Source organism: Bubalus kerabau, chromosome 1 (assembly GCF_029407905.1).
Source record: "Bubalus kerabau isolate K-KA32 ecotype Philippines breed swamp buffalo chromosome 1, PCC_UOA_SB_1v2, whole genome shotgun sequence".
NCBI classification, from domain to species: Eukaryota; Metazoa; Chordata; class Mammalia; order Artiodactyla; family Bovidae; genus Bubalus; species Bubalus kerabau.
Window position 1 is genome coordinate 219,478,913 of NC_073624.1, and position 24,206 is coordinate 219,503,118.

The 24,206-nt window shown below is 39.5% G+C and overlaps 2 protein-coding genes across 6 annotated transcripts in view; one reads left to right on the forward strand and one right to left on the reverse strand.

Annotated features, from left to right (window-relative positions):
• PAIP2 (poly(A) binding protein interacting protein 2) lies at positions 1–17,727 on the forward strand. Its single transcript, XM_055555189.1, has 4 exons — positions 1–156; positions 12,837–13,000; positions 14,395–14,574; positions 16,795–17,727. The coding sequence occupies exons 2-4, from the start codon at positions 12,863–12,865 to the stop codon at positions 16,849–16,851; spliced, it is 375 nt and encodes a 124-aa protein (XP_055411164.1). The 5' UTR covers positions 1–156; positions 12,837–12,862; the 3' UTR covers positions 16,852–17,727.
• Positions 16,237–24,206, reverse strand: part of SLC23A1 (solute carrier family 23 member 1) — a 16,640-nt gene continuing 8,670 nt past the window's right edge. For all 5 annotated transcript variants that reach the window (XM_055555124.1, XM_055555146.1, XM_055555141.1 and 2 more), the window contains 2 exons: positions 19,419–19,679; positions 16,237–16,297 (listed from right to left, as the gene is read on the reverse strand). In XM_055555124.1, coding sequence (XP_055411099.1) covers positions 19,438–19,679 — 242 coding nt within the window. In that variant the 3' untranslated portion in view covers positions 16,237–16,297; positions 19,419–19,437. The remainder of the gene's footprint in view (positions 16,298–19,418; positions 19,680–24,206) is intronic.

Genomic DNA, 24,206 nt, shown 5'->3' on the forward strand with positions numbered 1-24,206 from the left:
CGGAAGTGAAGTCACTTCCGGGCTGGGGTGTTTGTTTGGACTGGAGAAGGGAGGCTGCGGGCGAAGCGCGCGTCGAGCGGGGGAGCGGCGCTGCTTGTGGAGATCCGCGGAGGCCGACCGGATTCGTTGGCTGCCGTCCCCGCTGCCGTGCACTGGGTGAGGGGTTCCCTCGGGCGGAGCGGCGAGAAGGGTGCGGCGGCCCCGGCGGTCGAGGGACAGCACCTCGGCGACGGCTGAGGGGCCTAGAGGGTCCCCTGGGTCGTTGGCCCCCAAGCCCGTATGGCCCCCGTTGTTCCTTGCCTCTTCCAGTTGAGTCTGAGAGATGATCTTGGACCGACTTAGTCTCTTTCTTTGAGAAATGGCCGTCTCTTTTTTTTCTCATTGTCATTATTATTTATGATTTGGATCCCGCAGCTCTCTATCCGGGTCCTCGGTGGCGCGCGATGGTTGCCGGGATAGCACTTTCTCGCGAGCCCCCACCCCCACCCCAGTCCCTTCACCCCCCCCCCCTCCGGTACCCTTTTCCCCTGCTCCCCGCTGCCGCCTCGGCAACAAAGCTCATTGTTTCTCCCCACTTTACGCCTGCGCGTCGCCACGCGCTGCCGCTACTTGCTGCGCTTGCGCGCTCCTCCTGAGGCTTGGGTGGGGGAAGAGAGAGGGGCGGAGGGACTGGCGGGTTGCCTTGCGTACTAGTAGAGCGTTTTGTAACCGTCCGCGAGCCTGTACCTTTCTGATCTGTTTTCTCCAGTTTCTTTGACATCCCCTACCCCTTAATTTTAGTTACATTGTATTCCGTGCTCGGGTTAAGAGGTCCTTTGGAGTACTGGCAACTCCTACTCCAGGACTGTTTTGAACTAGTTGAACTTTTAAGGGCTCAGCCAATTCATGTTTTTCAATTTTGGTTCTTTTACTTTTTAGTTTCTCTGTACTATGCTTATTCTCTCGCACCATCAAAAATATATAGCTTGTGTTCAAGTTACTTGTTTCAAAACATTTGTTGAAGCAGCCAGCATTGATATTTTCTGTAACTGCAAAAAGGGACCTTTTCTGCTGCTTTTGTTGTTTTGTTTTCCCTGAATTTGCAACGCCATCATCTCACAGAAACCACAAACTCTAGAAAGAATTTGGCATCCAGTGTGCCGTGGGAGAAGGTCTAACAGCTGACAGCTTTTGACATTTCAGCAGAAGACAAATTCCCATTTTGCATGTGCTGGCTAATCTTGTCTAATTAACCTGGTGGTATGATTTTTCACAGTTTGCGTTTTAGCAGTTGGTCAGGTGTTGGTTTGAGTTTTCTTTAAATAGCCTTTGAAATTTCATGGGCTGCAGGTTTTGTATGCAAATAAATTCTCTAAGGGTTTTAATGAGATTCCTAGTGTTTGCTGTTTTGTGTTTCTGTTCCGGTCTGTGAGAGGATATTTTGAGCAAATTACGCTGTTTATACCACTTGTTAATTGTGAACTTGTTCAGAACTTAATTTTTTCTAACAAGTAGGTGTCTTTGACAAAAAAAAAAAGGTAACTCTCCCAAAAGTGTAGCCTGCTTGTCTGTTTCTTTATGGGATGGAAGGTGATTTTCATATTTATTTTAACTTGTGAAATAAGCAGGAAGAGAAGCTTGTCCTGCCCGTTTTGAAAGCAGTAGAAACTTGAGAGATTCTTTTATTAGGCACACACTTCTATAGCCTTTAGTAATGCAAGGCATCGTTCAAAGTACTTTTGCAAGTATTTACTCTTCAGTGTCTTTAGGCAGCAAGTACTACTGTAAAGTGAAGATTATAAATGAAAGAGAGATGTGGAGTAACTTGCCCAATGTTACACAACTAATAAGAGCTGGAATTCAAATCCAAGCAGAGATTATGTGCTCTTAACCTCTGTAGCATGCTGCCTGTGATTTAGTAACATATTCAGAGTCCTCTGGTGGTTAATGGCATATCTGGGATTTGAACCCAATCCAAAGTGAAAGTTATCCAAGTTGTCTTGGTGATCTGGATCACCCTGTTGCACAGATACATTAAGATTTCACGTATGATACAGCCTGAGATTCACTATCAGTAACTCAGTCTCTTTTCTTAATTTCCTCATTGTTCATAGTGGTGCTGTCCAATAAGATAGCTACTAAGCACATGTCTGTTGAGCACTTGCAATGTAGCAAGTGCAACTGAAGAACTAAAATTTTGATTGTATGAAATTAAAATTGTTCAGTCACTAAGTTGTGTCTGACTCTTTGATCGCATGGACTGACTGCAGCACCCCTGACCTCCCTGTCCTTTACCATCTCCTGGAGTTTGCCCAGGTTCATGTCCATTGAATCTGTGATGCCATCCAACCATCTCATCCTCTGCCACCCTCTTCTTTTGCCTTAAAATTAATTTAAATTTAAATAGCAACAAGTATCTGGTGGCTACCAGGTTGGATAGTGTGAATTTATTTGAACTGACTCTGCTTCTTTTATGTATCAGTTTTTATAAATAAGGATGGTATTTCTGATGCACTTCGAGCTTTTTTCAGCGGTGTTGTACCATCCTTGTTCTTACCTCATAATGTAGTTACACTATAATTGAGATCAGGGTTATAGTCTTTGGGATTTTTCTGTGACATTGTTTCACTCCTACAAGTGGTTGGGCCTGTTGTTTTTATCTTATAGCTTGCCCTAGCAATCTTAATTGTTCTACATGTTTAGTAATACTGTTATCTGCTAGGTTGTTTGCCTAGGTACTCTTATTATTATCCATTTTACAAATAGGGAACCTGAAACAGATGAAATAACCTGCCCACTGTCACATATCTAGAAAGGCAGCCTGGTTCCAGAGCCCATGCTTTTAATCATTATTTTATACTGCCAAACATTAAACAAAAAATTCAGTCCTGCTCAGACCTCTGAATTAAATATAGAAGCTGTTGCAGAAATTTCTATATCTTCTCTCACTAACTAAAATACATATGTATACAATATATGTGTGTTTAAACAACAAATAACTTTAAAGAGCCTACAGTAGTTCAAAGTAGAGTCCAGTGGAATAAAAAAAGGTGGTAAGTCTGTGGAGTCAGTTTCTTTTTGATTTTTTGTGGGGGTTCTGGCGGCACCACTCGGCTTGTGGGATCTTAGTTCCGCCACCAGGGATTGATCCCTGATTCCTGGCAGTGGAAGCCCAGAGTTGTAACCATTGGACCACCAGGAAATTCCTTGTGGAGTCAGTTTAATGAAAGAAGCAGAGAGAGAATTCTGTTTGAATTTTAATGAGAATTTTTTTTAAGAGTTAATGTTTTTATTTTTTATTCCAGTTTTATTGAGATATAATTGAAATATAGCACTGTATACGTTTAAGGTATATAGTGTAATGATTTTATTTACATACATCATGAAGTAGTTAATGACAGTTCTTAAGAGATGAAAAAGGGGGAAACTTTCTAAAACTTAAAAGATTTTCATATTTTAAAATTTTGTAGCGACTATAAATGTACGGACACTGCTGGAAACCAATAAATGGCCAAAAATAGCTGAGGAAAAGAGTTTGTAGATTTAAAGTGCCAGATATCAGGAAAAAACTGCTCTTAACCTAACCAAAATCTGGTGAAATTTCTTTCTTTTTTAGCAGCTCTTACTGAGCTATAGTTCGCATACCATGCAGTTCACCTATTTAAAGTATATAGTAGTCTTTAGTATGTTACCAGAGTTGTACTTCCATCAAATGAGGACATTTTCATTACCTCAAAAAGAAATCTTATGCCCATGATCTGTCATACAATATGTATTCCTTTGTGACTGACTTCTTTGATTTAGCATGATGTTTTCAGTATTCATCCATCTATCAGCTGGTGGACCTTTGGGTTGTATCTCTGCTGCTATGAACATTTTGCCTGTGTAAGTTTTTATGTAGATACATATTTTCATTTCTCTTGGGAATATACCCAGGAGTGGAATTGCTGGGTTATATGGTAATTCCATGTTTAATCTTTTGGGGAGCTACCAGACGGTTTTCCATTTTAAATTTCCCATTGGCAGCGAATGAGGGTTCCAATTTTTTCATATTTTCACTAATATAAAGTATTATCTCATGGTTTTGATTTGCATTTTCCAGATGGTTAAGGATGTTGAGCATCTTTTCATGTGTTTTTTGGCCTTTGGAGAACTTTCCAGATGTTTTGCCCATTTTTAAATTGGTTGGTTGGTCTTTTATTGTTGAGTTGTAATAGGTCTTTATTCTAAATAAAATTTCCTTATCAGATATGATTTGCTTCTGTTTCTTTTCTACCTTTCCAGAGATTCTATGCATTTGCAAATTGTGAACACACACACACCCCTCTTTTACCTATATGAAGAGTTTATCACACTCACTGTGTTCTGCAAATTGTAAAGCTGGAGTTTTTTTTCCTTATGATAAATCCCGTGTCAGCCTTATCAAGGAAAAGAGGGATATAGTCAAATTAGCTATGAAATAGGAGAAATTAGTTTCTGTTAGTTTCTGTTGTAACAAAATTGAAGTTCTGGAGAAATGAGATTTTAGTGAAATAAAAATTACTGTAGTTAGCCAGAGAGGTTTGTTATTCAGTTGCTAAGTCATGTCTAGCTTTTTGCGACCCATGGACTGCAGCACTCCAGGCTTCCATGTCCTTCATTCTCTTCTGGAGTTTGCTGAAATCCATGTCCATTGAGTCAGTGATGCTATCTCACCATCTCATCCTCTGTTACCCCCTTTTCCTTTTGCCTTCAGCCTTTTCCAGCATGAGGGTCTTTTCCAATGAGTCAGCTCTTCGCATCAGATGGCCAAAGTATTCAAACTTCAGCTTCAGCCCTTCCAATGAATATTCAGGGTTTATTCCGTTTAGGATTGAATGGCTTGAACCAAGGGACTTGCAAGAGTCTCCTGCAACACCACAGATTGAAATCATCGATTCTTCAGCATTCAGCCTTCTTTATGTCCAACTCTCACGTCCATACATGCAGAAAACCTGAATAGACCTATCAAAACGAGAAAATTAAAGGTTGTTAATAATACCAAGCCCTTATAATTTAGATTCATTTGTCTTTGGGGATCCCATAATTCTTGTTATTCAAATGATTCCTGAATATAAGGATGGAAAAATTCCTAGTTCATTTTTTTGAAAACTATATTTTATGTAGCGTTCTCACAGTCTGAGTTTGCAGTTATTTTCTTTTGGAACTTGATACTTGTCACTCTGCATCTATATTGTTTGAATCCTCTTGTATTTTTTATCTTTTTGCTGTTTTCTGGATACTTTCTTTTATCTTCAGTTCTATTGTATAGATCTAGTCTGCTGCCAAACCCATTATATTTTTGTTTATGTTGTGATTTTTATATATCATCATTTGGCTGTTTTCCAAATCTACTGTGTGCACTTTTTATATTTAGCTGTTTTCTGAATATATTTTCAAGCTTGATAGGTAATGATCATTTTGCCACATGAGTGGCAACATACTACATGAGTTTTGATTATGCTTTCTGTTAATTGCATTGCTTCTTGCTGCTTGTATCTTTTTTTTTTTTTTTTTTTTTTTTTTGCCTTTTGAATTTGGTTATCTTTCATTTTGAACTCTTCATTGGCCTTAAAGATTAATTTTTTGAGGTTCTTGGACTTCCCTGGTGGCTCAGACGGTAAAACGTCTGTCTACAATGTGGAAGACCCGGGTTCAAGCCCTGGATTGGGAAGATCGCCTGGAGAAGGAAATGGCAATCCATTCCAGTACTATTGCCTGGAAAATCCCATGGACAGAGGAGCCTGGTAGGCTACAGTCCATGGGGTTGCAAAGAGTCGGATACGACTGAGTGACTTCACTGAAGGCCTCGAATGAAGATGCCTTCCTCTCAAGGAATTTTATATTTGCTTTTGCCAGGCTCTGGCACTAGGGACACTGCCAGTCAAGGGCCACTTTATACTCAGTTCATGACTTGAGATGTTCTGGACCTCCCAGGTGATGAGAATTTATTCCTCCTATCCATAAGAGGTCCAGCCATAGTCACAGTGTCTGAGTTCCCTTCCACCGTTTCCTTTTGATTTGCTTGGTGGGGAGTGGGAGTCATTTTTGGTTCAACCTTAACCTGAGTATATAGCCCTTTGGGGTCCCAGCTTAGAGCGGGAGGATCTCCTGTTCCATCTTTCCTATATGCCTTTTGCCCCTCGAAGCATCCAAGGTCAGTTCAAAGAAGCCTAATGGGCAGAAAGAAGCCCTCAGTGCAGAGGCAGCCTCAGTGTTTAAAAGTTCCACTTTGTTCTTTGAATTCCCACTTTACTTACTTTTCAGCACTTTTGAGTGTTTCTTTAGGAATATGTTATCTAACACTTTTAGTGGGAAGACTATAAATAGTTACCACTATTGGTAAAAAGTTCTGATTCATTTATGCTTTAAGGAATTAAAATAGTTTCAAGTAAATGGATATGCCATCTTCCTGGCCAGAGGGGTTAACATAAAAACATGATCCTGATTAAACTGCAAATTTTTAGTAAAATTCCCATCAGACTCTAAATTCTAAAATTGATACAAAGATGAAAGTGCAAGATTCCCCTCTTCCCCAAGAAAGTTGCTAAGGGATTTGTGGTACTAGGTATTCAAACTTACTGAAAGGCTGCTCTATTCAAAACAGTATGATACTGTGCTGAAATATTTGAAGATGAAAGGTCATGATGAAAGGCCTGCAACATAGCAGATGGTTAAGCCAAAAAAAATTGTATACAGAAAACAACTGTGGCAAAAAGCTAATAGTTGATTAATCTAGATGAAAGGTACAAGTGTTCATGATACTATTATTATGACTTTTTTGTAAGTTTAAAATTCTTAAAAAATAAAAGTTGGGGATAAAACAGTATACAATATACCATCATAGAGCAAGGAAACAGTATAGTAGGAGTTTGATCATGATAAACCTGAGGAACAAGCTTTCATTTCAATAATGATGAATATAGATCTTTTACATCATACTCAAAGTAATGCTCACATGAGTTAAAGATTTAGAGGACTTCCCTGGTGGTCCAGTGTCTAAGACTCCATGCTCCCAGTGCATGGGGCCTGGGTTCAATCCCAGGGAAATAGGTTCCACATGCTACAACTAAAGATCCCATGTGCCATGACTAAGGAAGGCCCAGTAAGCTAAATAAATATGCAAAAATATATTAAAAAAAATAGTAGAAATAGTTGGGTTTTGGTGGTTTTTTTTTTTTTTTTTAAGGTTTCAGTATAAAAGAGAAACTATAAAAATACTGAGAGAAAATAAAGGAAATAAAACCTCAAGATAGGGAAAGACTTCCTAAACAAGATGAACATATCCTGGCAGCTATAGAGGAAAACAGTGAGAGTCTTCTATGCCCACCTGTTTGCAAAAGTAAAATGCTATATTGATTATATAGAGAGCTGTTGAGGATGCAGAGAAACGGGAGCACCCAGCTTATTATAGGAATGTACATTACCATAATATTTTTGGCATATAATCTGTCTTTTAAATGTACATGGCCTTTGACCCAGTTATTCTCACTTATCAGAATGTATCCTACAGAAAACACAACTAGAAAAGGATATGTGTACAAGGGTGATCAAAGCAGGATTATTTGTATTGAAAAAACTGAAAATGTAAATGTGCATCAGAGAAGAAATGGTTGAATAATTGCTGCTGTATCCATTTAAAAAATTAAGTATACTTGTGTACATTGACTAGTAAGGATCTTTCATGTGATATATTTAGTTTAGCATGATTCTATTAAAATACATAAATTCTTTATGTGTGTCTCTATAAGCAAAAAAATATGAAAGGACATATACTAAGCTGTTAAAATTGACTACCTCTGGGTAAAATTGAAGATGGAAAGGAAAAAACTTCCTTAAGACCTGTTTAAGTAGGGCCTACTTTGTACATAAACAGTTATTTTTTACTTTAATGCTTCCTTTTCCAACAAAATTTCCTAACTATATGCAAAGACCAATTATCCAGAATTTTTCAAATGATTACTTTGATAAATTGTTTTACCATTTTGTGATTTTTGTTTAGGAAAATCTTATTAGATGTATTCTTACAACTACTAGATTTTTAGTATTAGTAATTTAATATTGCTTGTTCTGAATTAGTATTACTGTGTTGTTTTAGAAATCCTTTTATGAGATTAAGGCTAAAGATTAAAAATTTTGAATTACATTTTGTGATAATTTTAGGATTTTAAATAATAAAAACATGTTTTTTGAAGCCATAAATGTTCTTTGAAGCAAATATGAACATTAAAAATTGGGGCAAGGGGATTTTGGGTTTTCTCTGTTCATTTCTGCCCATTTTTAAGTGGTTTCCATTAAATCATGAACAAAGACAAGACAGCAACAGATTGTTATGGTTTACTTCTCAGATTTTTTTTTTTTAACTGTATTTGTCAAGTCATTACATACATTGTGTCCTCAAACATCACTGAAGCAAATTAGGTGCTTCTGTTTTGTTTTCAGGAGTTCCTGTTTAAGTTTTTCTTGGTTTTGTTCTAAGCCACAAGAGACTAATATATATAGATTTGAGCTCACTGACTTGAAGCTGCTGCTTTTGGACTGCCTCTGAATAAGATGATGATACATCTCAGCAGTACACCTTACACTATATATTTTTTGGTGGTTTTTCCTAGTGGTTACCTGGACATTACAAATAACACCTTAGTTTGTAACTCGTGTGGACTAATGCTTCTTTAGTTTGCTGTAGAGAAAAAGAGGAGTTATAAAGCAAGAAATCTATTAGTGACTTTTGTATTTACGGTGTAATTACCATTGTTTATTTCTTCCAGTGAATTCAAGTTAATGCTGGTATTCTTTTTATTTCGATGTGAAGGAGTCAGTTAGCTCTTCCTATAAGACAGGTATATTGGTAATGAACTCTCACTTTTTTTCTTATCTGGGAATGTCTTAGTTTCCCTCCCCTCCCCTTTTATCCCTTCATATGTGTTGTCCTGTTTTCTGGCTTCTAGTTTCTGATGTGAAATCATCTATTAATCTTGTTGTTTTGAAGATGCTCTTTTGGTCTTTGACTTTCAATAACTTGATTACAATGTGGGTCCATGTGGATTGCTTTGGGTTTATTCTACTTGGGAATTCCTTGAGCTGCTTGATAGGTTTCATCAAGTTGGAGGAGTTAGGGGCCATTAGTCTTGTCTCTTTCTCTTCTTCTGGGTCTCCCATTATGCATATATTGGTACATGTAATGGTATCCTACTGATCTCTGAGGTCTGTTCATTTTTAAATCTTCCATTATTTTTTATGTTTTTCAGACTAAATAATCTTCATTGATTTACCAAGTTTACTGATTCTTTCCCCACTCAAACCTGCTGCTGTATGCTGAGGCACACCTTTAACACTTCAGCACTTTACAGCTCTTTCTTAACCTTTTTATGTGCAGAGCCTGAAGCTTGAATAATCTTGTCAGGTCTTTTCTGAGTGTGCTGCCAGCACTGGGCATGCCTGTGGCCTCTTAGGTTTCCCAGAATATGTAGGAGCTTTTCAAAGCCTTTATTCCCAAAGCATCTCCTTCACCAGCCTTTCTTCCTTTCCTTTTTGCCCCAACTGTTACTCGTTGCTGGCACTGGCTACTATATTTGCCTTTAACTGTTTTTGACAAATGCCCAATTTAAAATAATAAATTTTACGGTATTTGAACTATATACTCAATTTTTTTAAGACAGCAAAACACGTGTGTGTTAATCATTCAGTCATGTCCGACTCTTTGCAACCCCATGGACTGTAGGCCACCAAGCTCCTCTGTCCTTGGAATTCTCCAGGCAAGAGTATTGGAGTGGGTAGCCATTCCCTTTTCCAGGAGATCTTCCCGACCAGGGATCAAACCCAGGACTCCTGCATTGCAGGTGGATTCTTTACCATCTGAGCCACCAGGGAAGCCCCAAAACATACACAGGACATAATATAAAGTGTTTGGTCTAAGAAGAATCAACAGGTGATAGAAGAAAATTTAAAATCTGGTAACAATACCTTGTATTAAAACACCTTACACTCAGTAATTGTAGGTCTGTCAATGTTCTGAAAGTAAACGATCCTCACCCCTCTGGCTTTTCACTTGACTGGTTATAGCAGAAATCTGGTCAGCAGTTGTTCCTTCCTCAGCTATCTTAAGATGCAAGATTAGTGCCTGGGCTCCAGTTGATTTTACTGGTTACAGTTAGGATTTGTTTCCCAAATACTGCTTGACAATGAAATTTTATTTACTGTCCTTAATATGCTTTCAGTGGGATCTGTACCAAAGCACAGGTTGTTTGATGAGGTGATAATGGGCAAAAAGCTGACCTAGAGACATGTCAAATGCAGGGCTTGGGCCCTTTTTGCTAAGCACTATTTATATTTTGTTACTGGTTGGCATCAAACAAGGAGGGAGGGGTTCCTTGAGATTCCCAGACTATAGAATTTGCCGATGCAGATTTTCATTGTTTACATAAACTTATGCTCATGAAATGTATGGAAAACACTTTTCTTTAAAAAACTTTTTATTTATATATATATATACACACACACGCACACTATTATAGTCACTTGAATCATATTCAAAAACAAGTTAGTGGTATTTCTAGTACAGGTCTCACACATAATTGCTACTTAACTGTTCAGTTCTACTTGAATATTGAATGTCCTATAATCTGCTAAACATTTTTATGTGCTATTTTTAACTAAAAATATAAGTCATTTATTAATACTGTGGTCTTCTGAAAGGTAGGATGTAATGGGCATGAGTTGGGATAGGATACGTGTTGGGAAAATAATGAAAAACTGTTGTAAATTGAGATGTGTTTGAACATCGTTTAATGATCGGTTCGTGTGCAGAGTAAACAAAGTTCCATGAAGTTGCAAAGCAGAATTGACCTCCTTCTTTTCATAATATTTGAGTCTACTCTAAAGTGTAGTTTGTTTAAAAATGAGCATATAAATATTTGGTAGCCTGATATATAAGTAATTTACTTTAGAGGAACTGATTGCTGTTTAGTCAGAACTTGTTATCAAAGTAAGAGGGTTTATTTAACCCAAAATTAATGATAAATAAAAATACCAAGGACATCTAGCATCTGTTTTCTGTTGTGCCTGTTTTCACAGTGCTTCAGTTTCCTAGCCGGTCATGCTTTCTTTCTACCCCATACTGTGCGTCTGTTCAGTAGTGTTCCGATTGCGACCTCATGGACTGTAGCCTGCCAGGCTCCTCTGTTCCTGGAACAACTCTGGCAAGAATACTGGAGCGGTTGCCATTTCCTCTTCCAGGGGATCTTCTCAACTCAGAATTCAAACCCGCAGCTCCCGCATTGGCCGGTGGAGTGGTTACCGCTGAGCCACCTGGGAAGCCCTCTACCCCACACCCTAGCACATAAATCTCAGTCTGTCTCTGCCTTTTCTTTCATACACATACACCACTAAGGAAGGCAGAATTCTCAGTAATTCTTTTTTTAATTTTATTTATTGATTTATATTTGACTGTGCTGGGTCTTCATTGCTGGCAGGCTCTTCTCTAGTTGCACCAAGCGGGGGCTGCTGTCTGGTTGCAGTGTGCCAGCTTCTCATTGCTGTGGTTTCTCTTGTTACAGAGCACGTGCTCAGTAGTTGTGGCGCACAGGGTTAATTGCTCTGCGACATGCAGGATCTTCCCAGATCAGGGATCGAACCTGTGTCTCCTGCATTGGCAGGCAGATTCTTAACCACTGAGCCACCAGGGAAGCCCTCTCAGTAATTCTTAATTCAGGACTTCCTAACAATGAAAAATGTTAGTGCCATGATGCTATTGTCATTAGTATTCAGTATTGGGGGAAATGCATATGTGCATCAGAATTGGGCCCACCCACCCCCACTGCTTAGAGACTTACATTCATATTATATGAAAAGCTGTTTTTTAGTACTTATGTCCTGTTAAGTTCATAAAATTAAGTTAAGTTAAAATTAAGTTCATAAAATGAGTTTAAAGGGCCAGGCAACATACACAGAGCAAGTCTGTCCCTGAACCTTACCCAAAGAAGGAAAACTATTTCTAGTATATTTTGGGTTTTGTGTTTAGTTTGATTATGACAACTTTGGAGTAAGAAGACATTTTTAAAACTCATCTTCATATTAGGTATGCTGTTGCCTTCCTTTGGCATAAATCACACTAATGTTTGGATTTACGTACAAGTCTCTCTTGCTTTACGTAAACACATTTTTTAGCAATTTCAGAGTTAATGAATTGGTAGACTATTGTAGGGGCGTCCCAACTTGTGCAGTCACAAAGAATCTGCCTGCCACTTTTGGAGATGCAAGAGACATGGGGTCAATCTCTGGGTTGGGAAGATCCCTTGGAGTAGGAAATAGCAACCCTTTCCAGTATACTTTCCTGGGAAATTCCATGGACAGAGGAGCCTGGTGGGCTACAGTCCATGGGATCGCAAAGAATCGGACACAACTTATCAACTGGGTGTACACACACAGACAGACTACTGTAGAATCTGGAACTTTAATGCTTCAAACTTTTAGCTTACAATATATTAAAAGTTTGTTAGTTTTCACTTCCAGTCCCTGAGTTTTTTAATATCAATTTTCCAAGCCATGGTTGTTTTATGAAACACAGAATATTCTATTTTTAAAAAATTAGATGGTTTGGGGATTCAATTTAAATAATTGTTTGCCTTTGTTTACTGTTATTAGAATCTAGGCTATTCTCAGTTATTCCTTAGACATTAAAATCGTTTAGGAGAAAAATGAAGCTTTCTAAATGCTTGGTTTATCATGTGCATTAATGTATTAATATGCATCTCATACCTAACCATGATGGTTGGTAATAATAGATGCTCACTAAGAACTGAAAGAATGACTGGCTAAATTAACTGTATTGTTGTTTTAAGGTTAAAAACTACATCTGACGCCAACCATGAAAGATCCAAGTCGCAGCAGTACTAGCCCAAGCATCATCAATGAAGATGTGATAATTAACGGTCATTCTCATGAAGATGACAATCCATTTGCAGAGTACATGTGGATGGAAAATGAAGAGGAGTTCAACAGACAAGTTAGTTTTGTGTATAAACATTCTTTTTTATTGTAGTCTATGACATCCGTCAAATAATATAATTGTACTTGTCCCTGAAATGTGTTTTTCACCTGGTCCCTTATATATGAAATACATGGATGTATGTGGCACCACTCCTGTTTTATTTGGATGTTGATCACTACCAGGTTTAACTGCTCAATTGAAATAACCTTGGGAGCTTTTTTCAGTGTCTGACCCCAAAAATTCTGATTCAGAAGAGTTTAGGGTGGGACCTAATAAACTTATTTTTTTTTTTTTTGATGGTCTCAGGTGGTTCCTGTGAGCAGTAAGGTTTGGAAACCACTACCTCAGATTGTCCTATTGTGGTGAAAGTCAAGAGAATCCAGAGTAGACAGGCACCAGTACCAAAGTACTGGTTTTCACCTAAGGTTCTTGTTCTGACCAGCCCCCAAATCTGACACCACTGTTCTACTTTAGAGAACTCGCATACGTTGTAGAGAAGTCTCATACATTGATAAATGTCTTTATTCCCATATTTCTTGTACCTGTTTTCATCTTTTGTCTTGTTTTTCCCTGATCCTGACTTTGGCCATCGGTAGCCAGCGTGATTTGACCATATCTAGTTATATATATTATATATATATATATATATATATATATATATATATATATATATATATATATATATATATATATATATATAGGAGAAGACAATGGCATCCCACTCCAGTACTCTTGCCTGGAAAATCCCATGGACGGAGGAGCCTGGTAGGCTGCAGACCATGGGGTCGCGAAGAGTCGGACACAACTGAGCAACTTCACTTTTCCCTTTCATGCATTGGAGAAGGAAATGGCAACCCACTCCAGTGTTCTTGCCTGGAGAATCCCAGGGACAGGGGAGCCTGGTGGGCTGCTGTCTATGGGGTCGCACAGAGTCGGACACGACTGAAGCGACTTAGCAGCAGCAGTTATATATATTCAAGAGTATTTAAAAAAAAAAAAAAAGGTTAAGCAGTATGGTCTTCTATTTCAGTGACAGTTAAGTTGCTGACCCTCTAAAGATAATTTTTCCAGTCATTTTTGGGTGGGTTTAGGGTTTGTATAGTTTTGGAAGTATCATAGGTAATTCTGATACCCAGTCCTGCATAAGAACACTTCTTTGTTACTTCTTCCCTGCCATCTTTAGTGGAAAGAAAGAATATTCTGCTATGACAAGTAAAGACATAGCAAAAATCTAAATAGATCTTTCCAGGTCTTACGGAAAAGTTTTTTTTTTTTTACCTTAGCATAGAAACAGACAAGGAAGGTATGACATTGTGATTTTTAATGGTTTAGTTCAAGATACTTTAAGCCTTTCCTAGTGATGTCATCTTACTAAGTATGCTATAAATTACCCTTTATTATAAATCCAGATAGAAGAGGAGTTATGGGAAGAAGAATTTATTGAACGCTGTTTCCAAGAAATGCTGGAAGAAGAAGAGGAACATGAGTGGTTTATTCCAGCTCGAGATCTCCCACAAACTATGGACCAAATTCAAGACCAGTTTAATGACCTTGTTATCAGTGATGGCTCTTCCCTGGAAGATCTTGTGGTAAAGAGTTATTTTTTCTCCTTTTTAAAACCTAGTTGATCTTTCTCATAAGTGGAAAAGTCAGCATCCATCTGTTTAAGAAGAGTTCTACGTCTCTTTCCCTTCAGAAATTCTACTGCTTCTTACTATGGAAGCAGAGGCCTCCTGGTCTCACTTAAGATATGGAGTGACTTTTGGCAGCACTCTGGAGCTAGTCTGATTAATAGATTTCTGACTAATAGATTTCTTGACACTACTTTTAGTTATGACAACTACGATACCCTAGGATACGTAAATGTCTAAAAGCAGTCATTCAAAAGGGACAAGTAGTTCATGTGATTTGCCTGTGCAAAAGTAGCTCGACAGAGAGGTTTTGCTCTGTCTTAAATATTTGGTGAAATTACAGATTTTTTCTGAAAGGTAAAATTCTGGAGACTTTTTTTCCTAACCCAGGATTTTCATTGAGTTACCCTAACTCCGTTTGGAATTATGATTTAACAAAGACTTACAAACTCTTGGCAGAAAAGGAACACAAACCTATTTATATTTTTAGTTATTCCCAGTGTCTCATTGCTGATGGTTTATTTGTAGTAAAAAGTTTTTTCAGGAACTGTGATAACTAAGCATCAGTACTAAAGTAAAACCTGATGATCCTTTCGCTAAAATTAAGATAATTTAGCCAGAATGTTAAATTTTCTTTCCATATGGACAATCTCTAGTTGCTTCTGCAAGATGGTTCTCTGGAATATTCCCCTAGACTCTGAAGTCATTTTGTAATTGTCTTTTATTCACTGTGCAGTGATTTCCTAACCTGGTTGTACATCATAATAACCTATGAAGCATTAAAAACAGAAATTTTCTCAGGAACATCCCATCCATAGAATCAATCATCTAGACATGCTAATTTTTATAAGCATTCCCAGAGGATACTGCCAGCCTGCCCTTTCAGACATTCGGAAACTGTTTTCCTAAAAGGCTGTATAGAGAACACGGAAATGTACATTGTGGTATAGCTTTTGTTGCAGTAAAGGACAGTAACCCAATTAGGCAGATATGTGATCTGAACAGTCTGTTGGGGTATACTTGCTTATGGCTGGATTAGTCACTCCACAAATAATCCTGATTCCTCTGAGGAAAAAAGCTCTTTGCTGGGCATAATGTATAACTTTACCTGGACCCAGTATCATCCCACTGTCTAGAAACTGGTTTGTTTGATTCAGTCTATTTGAGATTAACTCCTCCTAGTTATTTTGTATCTGCCCAAAGTTTAGATTAATTTCCCTTGAGAGATGAGAATGATTATGTTTAAATTATGAAACTTAAATTATTGCTCCAAAATGTTGTTTAATATGCTTTGGTCTTGAAGTAAGTAATGTTGAAGGCTCAGATCCAATCTAAAATCCTGCCAGCATCCCTACATTTCAGGCCCTGGAATCTGTCCTGGTTTCTTTTTGTCTTGATCAATTTGCATTCAAAGATGTGGTAGAGGAAAATTTCCAGCTATTCCCTGTATGCTAACATATCTACTTAGGAAAGTAAAGATTTAGAAATACACAATGATGGTGGTACAAGCCTCTAAGGCTCTGAGAGGCTTTGGCCCATTCCTCCCCTAACTGATACAAAAACAGTCCCAGAGAGTGACTTATCCAGGCCTACGTAAGAAGTTAGTTAGCAGAGCTGGGATTCCAACTTAGATCTTCTGACTCCCCATGTAGTTTTCTTTTCCTGTTATATACCATGCTTCCTGTGGGAATTAGAATACAGCAATTGTAGAAAAGACAACTCCATATTTTCAGTGAGCATCATAAAGTAAAATTAATCCATAAACAATTCCCCAATCACTTTAATCATCATTTCAACACTTGTTTAATGTTTGCATAGTTTGAAACTGTTTAAAGAAAGTCAACTATCATAGTTAAATAAATAGAATTCTGTGTTCTGAGACATTCCTTTGGTGGATGTGCAGTTAGTGAGTTTGCGGTTACACTTAAGCAAATTTAATTTCAATTCCTACCTTCTGTTTAGGAAATTGATAAAATTTGATATAATATACATAGGTTACATCTCGTTCCTTCTTTTACTGCTATAGATGTGTTTTAATTCAGTTTGACCTTACCATCTGAATTCTTGCCTTTGTCTTATTTTTGGAAGATGGTTTTGCATGTGGATCTGGGTTGAATGCTTCTGAGTATCTGGAGATATCTGTTAATGAATTTGCTTTTTTATGTACTTATTTTCCAGGTCAAGAGCAATCTGAATCCAAATGCAAAGGAGTTTGTTCCTGGGGTGAAGTACTAAAATATTTGAGTAGACGGGGCCCTCTTTTGGTGGATGTAGCACAATTTCCACACTGTGAAGGCAGTATTAGAAGACTTAATTGTAAAAGCTCTCTCTTGTCACTGTGTTACACTTATGCATTGCCAAAGTTTTGTTAGTCTTGCATGCTTAATAAAAGTGCTGAGACTGTTAAGTAAAAAGCTGTCAAACATTTACTGAGAATAGAATTGGCCCCATGGCTTGAAGTGACAGCAAGGAAAGAAGCACCAGTCAAGTTGTGTCAAAGCACCAAATTAAATGATCTCTAAATCTAAATTAAATTCTAATTGTTAAGTGAGTTCCTCAGTTCAGACTTAAATTTGCATTTGTTCCCATCAAAAAGAATCTCCTTTTTCTGAAGAAGGCTTGCTGGTTAATTGAAATAGTTCAGTATAGACATTTAAATATGTCTTTAGTTACTGAGGTTACAAGGTAGTGAACCTAAGTCTCCTGGCTTTTATGGGGTGTTATCATGTAAGAAAATACTGAATTATCCTAGTGTTACATCTAAGCAAGTATGTGATTTGAGAATTCCATCCTTTTCTAAGGAGTCATTGCATCCTAGCTATTACCTGTGTAAAATCTAACATTTGACCAACCCATAATTCAGTTGAACAAAGAAATTGTTACATATGATTTGAGTGGTGCTTTTCCTTGCTTTGTTAACCATCACTACAATAGTCTGCAGCACAACTTTTCTTTTAACAAAGCTAGAACAGTTTTGGCTTCTTAAACTTCTTATTTGGGTAGGTTAAGCTGCCATACGTGTTCAGTGTGAATAGTGTTTAAGTTGAAAATATTGTAAAAAAATTATATTTTTTCAAAAATATTTAAAAAAATAAATAATAGTAGAACTGAGCTGCTGGTGTTTGTGTTTATTGGTGTTGAAATACGGACTCTCAAGTGGTGATACTCACTTTAGTGTGGGCCCAGTCCCTCAGGACAACCCTGTTGGCAAAATTTGCTGAGAGAGCAAGCTTTATTAGATTCCATAGTGTCAAATGTGTTGTTATATATAAGTATCTGTCCAAAATACAGCAGTAAAATAAATCCCATAGCCCCCTCCATAGCCCGCCTTGGTCACCTCAGGCTGCAGTGTCAAGGCAATCGTATATATCCATGTTAAGAAACTTTCTGGCTGGCCAGTATGTTGGTGACCTTACTGTAGTATAAGCTCCACTGGCTTCTGCCCTTCACAAACCATTGCTGCTCTGATTGGCCTGGTTTGCTGTTTGGATTCACCTGGATCCCCTTTTTCACTCTCAAAAACTAATTTATAATCTTTATTTGGGATAGGCTGTCGGTCAGCTAGCAATTTCCTGGTTCCACATACAATTCTGCTTCATGGCCCTATTCTTAAATTTGGAGGGCTCAAGATTAAGAATGCCATCTGGTCAGTTCTGGTTCACATTTTCCCTATGGTCCTTTGATGTCAGTACCTGTGCCTGGTGTTTTTTTAATGACTCCCTTACTAAGCTAATAAACAGGTAGGTTTTTTAAGACTCTGAAGTAGATGATCCTGTTCGGCTATTGTTCTTTTTGGAGCCACAATACCACCAGCCCCCTCTGTTCTCTACTAGCTCAGCACCACAAGTGACACAGCAAGCTGCCAAGTATGTAAGTGTTGGAGACCATTTCCCTAAGCCTCGATGGGTGGGCAGATGAGTTCATTTCCACATGCTGTCAGATGATCATCATGCAATATAATTAGAGGTTACAAACTTGAATAACCTAATAATTAAGAGCAAAGAATAACCAGACTTCCTGAATTTGAGTCTATTGATTGTGGGTAAGTCCTTTAAACTTTCTGTGCCTTAGTTTCCACCTTGTTAAAATGGTAGTAATAATAGTATCTATCTCAGGAGTGTATTTAGTTAATACACATCAAGCACTTGAGACCATCCCCTGGTACAAATTAATAAATCACTTACTAAAACTTTCTATTATGGAGTCATCTAAGCTAAGCTCTCACCTTGTTGGAACTTGACCGTCTGTGGCAATGTGCACATTAAAACTACCTTTTTTTTTTAAGACCTTAAGACATCAGGGCCTGTATGGCATAGTTTTAGGGTAACTGAAATCATTCTGTTTTGTAGAGGTTTTATTACAACTATTGAGACAGAGCGCCTTACGTGAGATAATTTTTAATATACTTGTGTCAGTCATTTCTCAACTTTTTCCATGTCATGAAATATAATTGATCATACTGCATGAGGTTGCCTATAGCTACAGGTTATGGCTCACAGGCTCCAGGTGACCCAGTATCAGTTCAGATACCCAGAGGCCGAAAGGATCAATATTTCAGCATACTTTTAACCTCCTACACGGCTAATGGCCCATACTTGTTGGGAAGTTCCACTGTCACTATAAAATGGCTAAAGAGTTCCACATACATATAGTGACTTTTTACCCAGTCTGCCTTTCCATTGAAAACATTCAGTTATGTCACAAAAATGGAAACTCGAGTAGTTGTCTCTCTGGTTAAAGCATAAGAATGTTGTGATTTTCCATCCCTCCCACAAAAGCCATAGACTAACACACAGTCCTACCTTTGCTGGGAGTAATTTTTCAGACCTTGGTGTACACGGTTTCTGTGTTTTCTGGGATATCTTCTGGAACTGGAAGCTGGTTTTTTGACCTTGATGGAAATCCTTTGAAGACCGGGCAGATAGGAATGTATTTCAGAAAGGCAATTCTTTTTACCATGCTCATCCCAATGGGAAAGTCATAGCTTTTCAGGCTGGAAGACATCTCACTGTCAGCATGGGCCCCAGCTTTCCACTGTATCAGACCTCGTTCTTCTGGGCTTCCTGCAAGTGGACAAAGGGGTCACCAGAGCCAACAATCCTCTACTACCTCCCTTCCCCATAACCTAGTCATGAGAGAAGAATTCCAGAGTTAATTTGATTCTCAGTTTTCTGCTCCTGCAAAGTTGAATCTATGATCTCAGCTCCTAACTTGCCTAGAGCTCTAGAGATCCCTAAAAGATACTGGTTATACATAATCAACATTTATTGCATATCTACAGTGTGCCAGGAGACGGCACCCCACTCCAGTACTCTTGCCTGGAGAGTCCCATGGACAGAGGAGCCCAGAGGGCTACAGTCTGTGGGGTCACAGAGAGTCGGACACAACTGAGCGACTAACGCGTGACAGTGTGCCATAATGCTCCATGCTTAAGTGCTTTAAATTCATTGTCTGATTTCTGTGAAACATTGGTGGGAGATATATATGCATTATTCGGAGAAGGCAATGGCACCCCACTCCAGTACTTCTGCCTGGAAAATCCCATGGACGGAGGAGCCTGGTGGGCTGCAGTCCATGGGGTCGCTGACGGTCGGACACAACTGAGTGACTTCACTTTCACTTTTCACTCTCCTGCATTGGAGAAGGAAATGGCAACCCACTCCAGTGTTCTTGCCTGGAGAATCCCAGGGACAGGGGAGCCTAGTGGGCTGCTGTCCATGGGGTCACACAGAGTCGGACACGACTGAAGTGACTTAGCACAGCATAGCATATATGCACTATTATACAAAATTTTATGATGAAGGTTAAGTAATTGTCAGCCTTCACCTTCAGTATGGGGCTGGTGTTGGCTGGACCAATGGGGACCAAGTAGTACCCAGACTGCTGTGGAGGTAGGAAGGTATATTTTGAAATACTATAATCAGTATTCGTATTATGAGTCCATATTTGGAAAATAAACTCTGTAATACAAACTTCAGAAAGTCAAGCTAAGTAAAATCTTTGTTGGTGGTAGGGATACACAAGAGATTTTTCACAAATGGGGGGAAGTAGTTATGGGAGGGATTTGTGAATTCTCTGAGGTTTTCACAAGAGATGAGGTTGAAGACAAGTAAGTGGAAATGTAGTACAGAGATTTCCACACACTGGCAGCCCAGGTTGAAAAACCCCATGAGTAGAGAAACCAGATGTATCCCAAAATCTCAGAGGAGGAGGCACTGAGGGAGGGCTAGGATGCTCAGGAGAGGCCACTGGAGCAGGCGCTGTCTGAGCTGGGCCTGGCTGCACAGAGAGCAGATGGCAGAGGAGCTGGAGCTGTGGCACCAGACTGGGGCGTCTCAACCCCACTCCTCACCGCTGCTGGGACACAACCACCAGTGCGTGCTCCCCACCTGCCTTCCAAACCCCTCCCTTGCGGTGCCTTCAACTCTTGTCCACATTCCAGTTTCCTTGGTCCTTCCAGAATCATCCAGGAAGCGCTCTGGATGACTCAAGCCCAGGTTCATTCACCTTCAGTTCAGTTCAGTTGCTCAGTCGTCTCCGACTTTGCGACCCCATGAATCGCAGCACACCAGGCCTCCCTGTCCATCACCAACTCCCGGAGTTCACTCAGACTCACGTCCATCGAGTCAGTGATGCCATCCAGCCATCTCATCCTTTGTCGTCCCCTTCTCCTCCTGCCCCCAATCCCTCCCAGCATCAGAGTCTTTTCCAGTGAGTCAACTCTTCACATGAGGTGGCCAAAGTAGTGGAGTTGCAGGTTTAGCATCATTCCTTCCAAAGAACACCCAGGGCTGATCTCCTTCAGAATGGACTGGTTGGATCTCCTTGCAGTCCAAGGGACTCTCAAGAGTCTTCTCCAACACCACAGTTCAAAAGCATCAATTCTTCGGCGCTCAGCCTTCTTCACAGTCCAACTCTCACATCCATACATGACCACAGGAAAAACCATAGCCTTGACTAGATAGACCTTTGTTGGCAAAGTAATGCCTCTGCTTTTCAATATGCTATCTAGGTTGGTCATAACTTTCCTTCCAAGGAGTAAGTGTCTTTTAATTTCATGGCTGCAGTCACCATCTGCAGTGATTTTGGAGCCCAAAAAAATAGTCTGACACTGTTTCCACTGTTTCTCCACCTATTTCCCATGAAGTGATGGGACAGGATGCCATGATCTTCGTTTTCTGAATGTTGAGCTTTAAGCCAACTTTTTCACTCTCCACTTTCACTTTCATCAAGAGGCTTTTGAGTTCCTCTTCACTTTCTGCCATAAGGGTGGTGTCATCTGCATATCTGAGGTTATTGATATTTCTCCCAGCAATCTTGATTCCAGCTTGTGCTTCTTCCAGTCCAGCGTTTCTCATGATGTACTCTGCATATAATTTAAACAAGCAGAGTGACAACATACAGCTTTGACGTACTCCTTTTCCTATTTGGAACCAGTCTGTTGTTCCATGTCCAGTTCTAACTGTTGCTTTCTGACCTGCATACAGATTTCTCAAGAGGCAGGTCAGGTGGTCTGGTATTCCCATGTCTTTCAGAATTTTCCACAGTTTATTGTGATCCACACAGTCAAAGGCTTCGTCATAGTCAATAAAGCAGAAATAGATGTTTTTCTGGAACTCTCTTGCTTTTTCCATGATCCAGCGGATGTTGGCAATTTGATCTCTGGTTCCTCTGCCTTTTCTAAAACCAGCTTGAACATCAGGAAGTTCACGGTTCACATATTGTTGAAGCCTGGCTTGGGGAATTTTGAGCATTACTTTACTAGCGTGTGAGATGCAATTGTGTGGTAGTTTGAGCATTCTTTGGCATTGCCTTTCTTTGGGATTGGAATGAAAACTGACCTTTCCCAGTCCTGTGGCCACTGCTGAGTTTTCCAGATTTGCTGGCATATTGAGTGTAGCACTTTCACAGCATCATCTTTCAGGATTTGAAATAGCTCCACTGGAATTCCATCACCTCCACTAGCTTTGTTTGTAGTGATGCTTTCTAAGGCCCACTTGACTTCACATTCCAGGATGTCTGGCTCTAGGTCAGTGATCACATCATCGTGATTATCTGGGTCGTGAAGATCTTTTTTGTACAGTTCTTCTGTGTATTCTTGCCACCTCTTCTTAATATCTTCTGCTTCTGTTAGGTCCATACCATTTCTGTCCTTTATCGAGCCCATCTTTGCATGAAAACTTACTGCTCTAAATTGCTTTCAACTCGGTTTTCACTTTCCATTTTGTTGGATGACTTTTTGCCCTTACGTATCTAACTCAGAGCCATACTGGTAGGCTTCAGGAGTACTTGCTGAACTAAACTTTTTGCTCCTCTAAGGTTGGTTTGTGGGTAGGTAAAGAGGAAAGAGCAAATACAAAGTGGTCTGTTCCCAAAGTGTACCCATCCCACAGAATAAAGCTGTATGACTCCATTATTGACTGGGTTCTGGGCCAGCCAGACCTGGGTTTGAGTCCAGGTTGTGTGACCTTAGGCAAATGATTTAACCACTGTGAGCTTCAGATTCCTCGTCAATACATATTGAAGGACTGTTACCTACTATGCAGCATAATACATATAATGATTGGCAGGGATGGATTAATGATGGGCATTTGGGTTGAAGGAGAGGGATGTGAGGAACTCTGGCACTCTGAGGCTGTTAACATCTGGGTAGCTTAATCCAGCTGCCCAAATCACAAACCCGTCTGTACAGCTGCCTACCCAGATGCCCTCCATCTCTCTGGATTCCCTAGGCATCAAGGTTGCCACTTCCCTGTCTTCATATCCACAGGATGAGCTTCAGGTCTCACCTCAGCTTCCTTTAGATGGTGTGTGTAGGGAGGGTGGGGTACCATAATCAGGTACCAAAATCCATCTATTCACTGGATAGCTTCTACCAGGAGCTCCCTCATCTGATGCTATCTAAAATCCCTGAAAGTACCAGGGAGCCCTGCTCCTTCCCTGTGTAAACTCTAGCCCACCAGCTGTGCACAGCCAGCCCCTGCTTCCTGTGCTCCGAGTAGACACTTGTGTCTTCAGAGAGGGGAAAGCAAGTGGAGCCAGCTATATTTAGCCTGTTAAGTGACAGCAGATGGAGAACTATCATCTTGTTTTTCCAATCTCTCATCTCCGTGGACTAATACAATCTAGCCCCTGTCCCCACTGAGCTTTCCTTGATCTTACACTTCCCCTGGAACTCTCCAGCAAAGTGGTAGAGTGGCTGGGACACAGACTGTGAACTAACTGCATTGGATAGACTTTATTTAAATCCCAAATTTGCAGTGTTTAAAACCTTCAGTGAGTCACCTAACCCCTGATTCTTTTTCCTCACATAAAATGGCATTGATAGTCTGTCTCACAGGATAGTTTTTGAGGATAAAATGAGACATTTAGCTCCCTGCCTGACCCGTAAATATTTGGTAAATGCTAACAAGTCTTATTACTAGTCAGAGTACCTGGTGACATTTAGTTTTTATATTTTGGGGGCACATAAACATGGGCTAGGAGGATTCTCAGGGGCCCCACAAAGTATCCTCCATGACCCCTGTAAAAAGCCCTGATACCAAAGAGAAATGTTAAGAGCTCTCCTAGTAGCCAGCATGACAGATCAC

Bases quoted from the DNA above. Each gene is read 5' to 3' on its own strand.
- PAIP2 (XM_055555189.1), top strand. From the start codon at position 12,863: ATGAAAGATCCAAGTCGCAGCAGTACTAGCCCAAGCATCATCAATGAA. The intron at 13,001-14,394 runs GTTAGTTTTGTG...TTATAAATCCAG, and splicing joins AAGAGGAGTTCAACAGACAA to ATAGAAGAGGAGTTATGGGA. The intron at 14,575-16,794 runs GTAAAGAGTTAT...CTTATTTTCCAG, and splicing joins CTTCCCTGGAAGATCTTGTG to GTCAAGAGCAATCTGAATCC.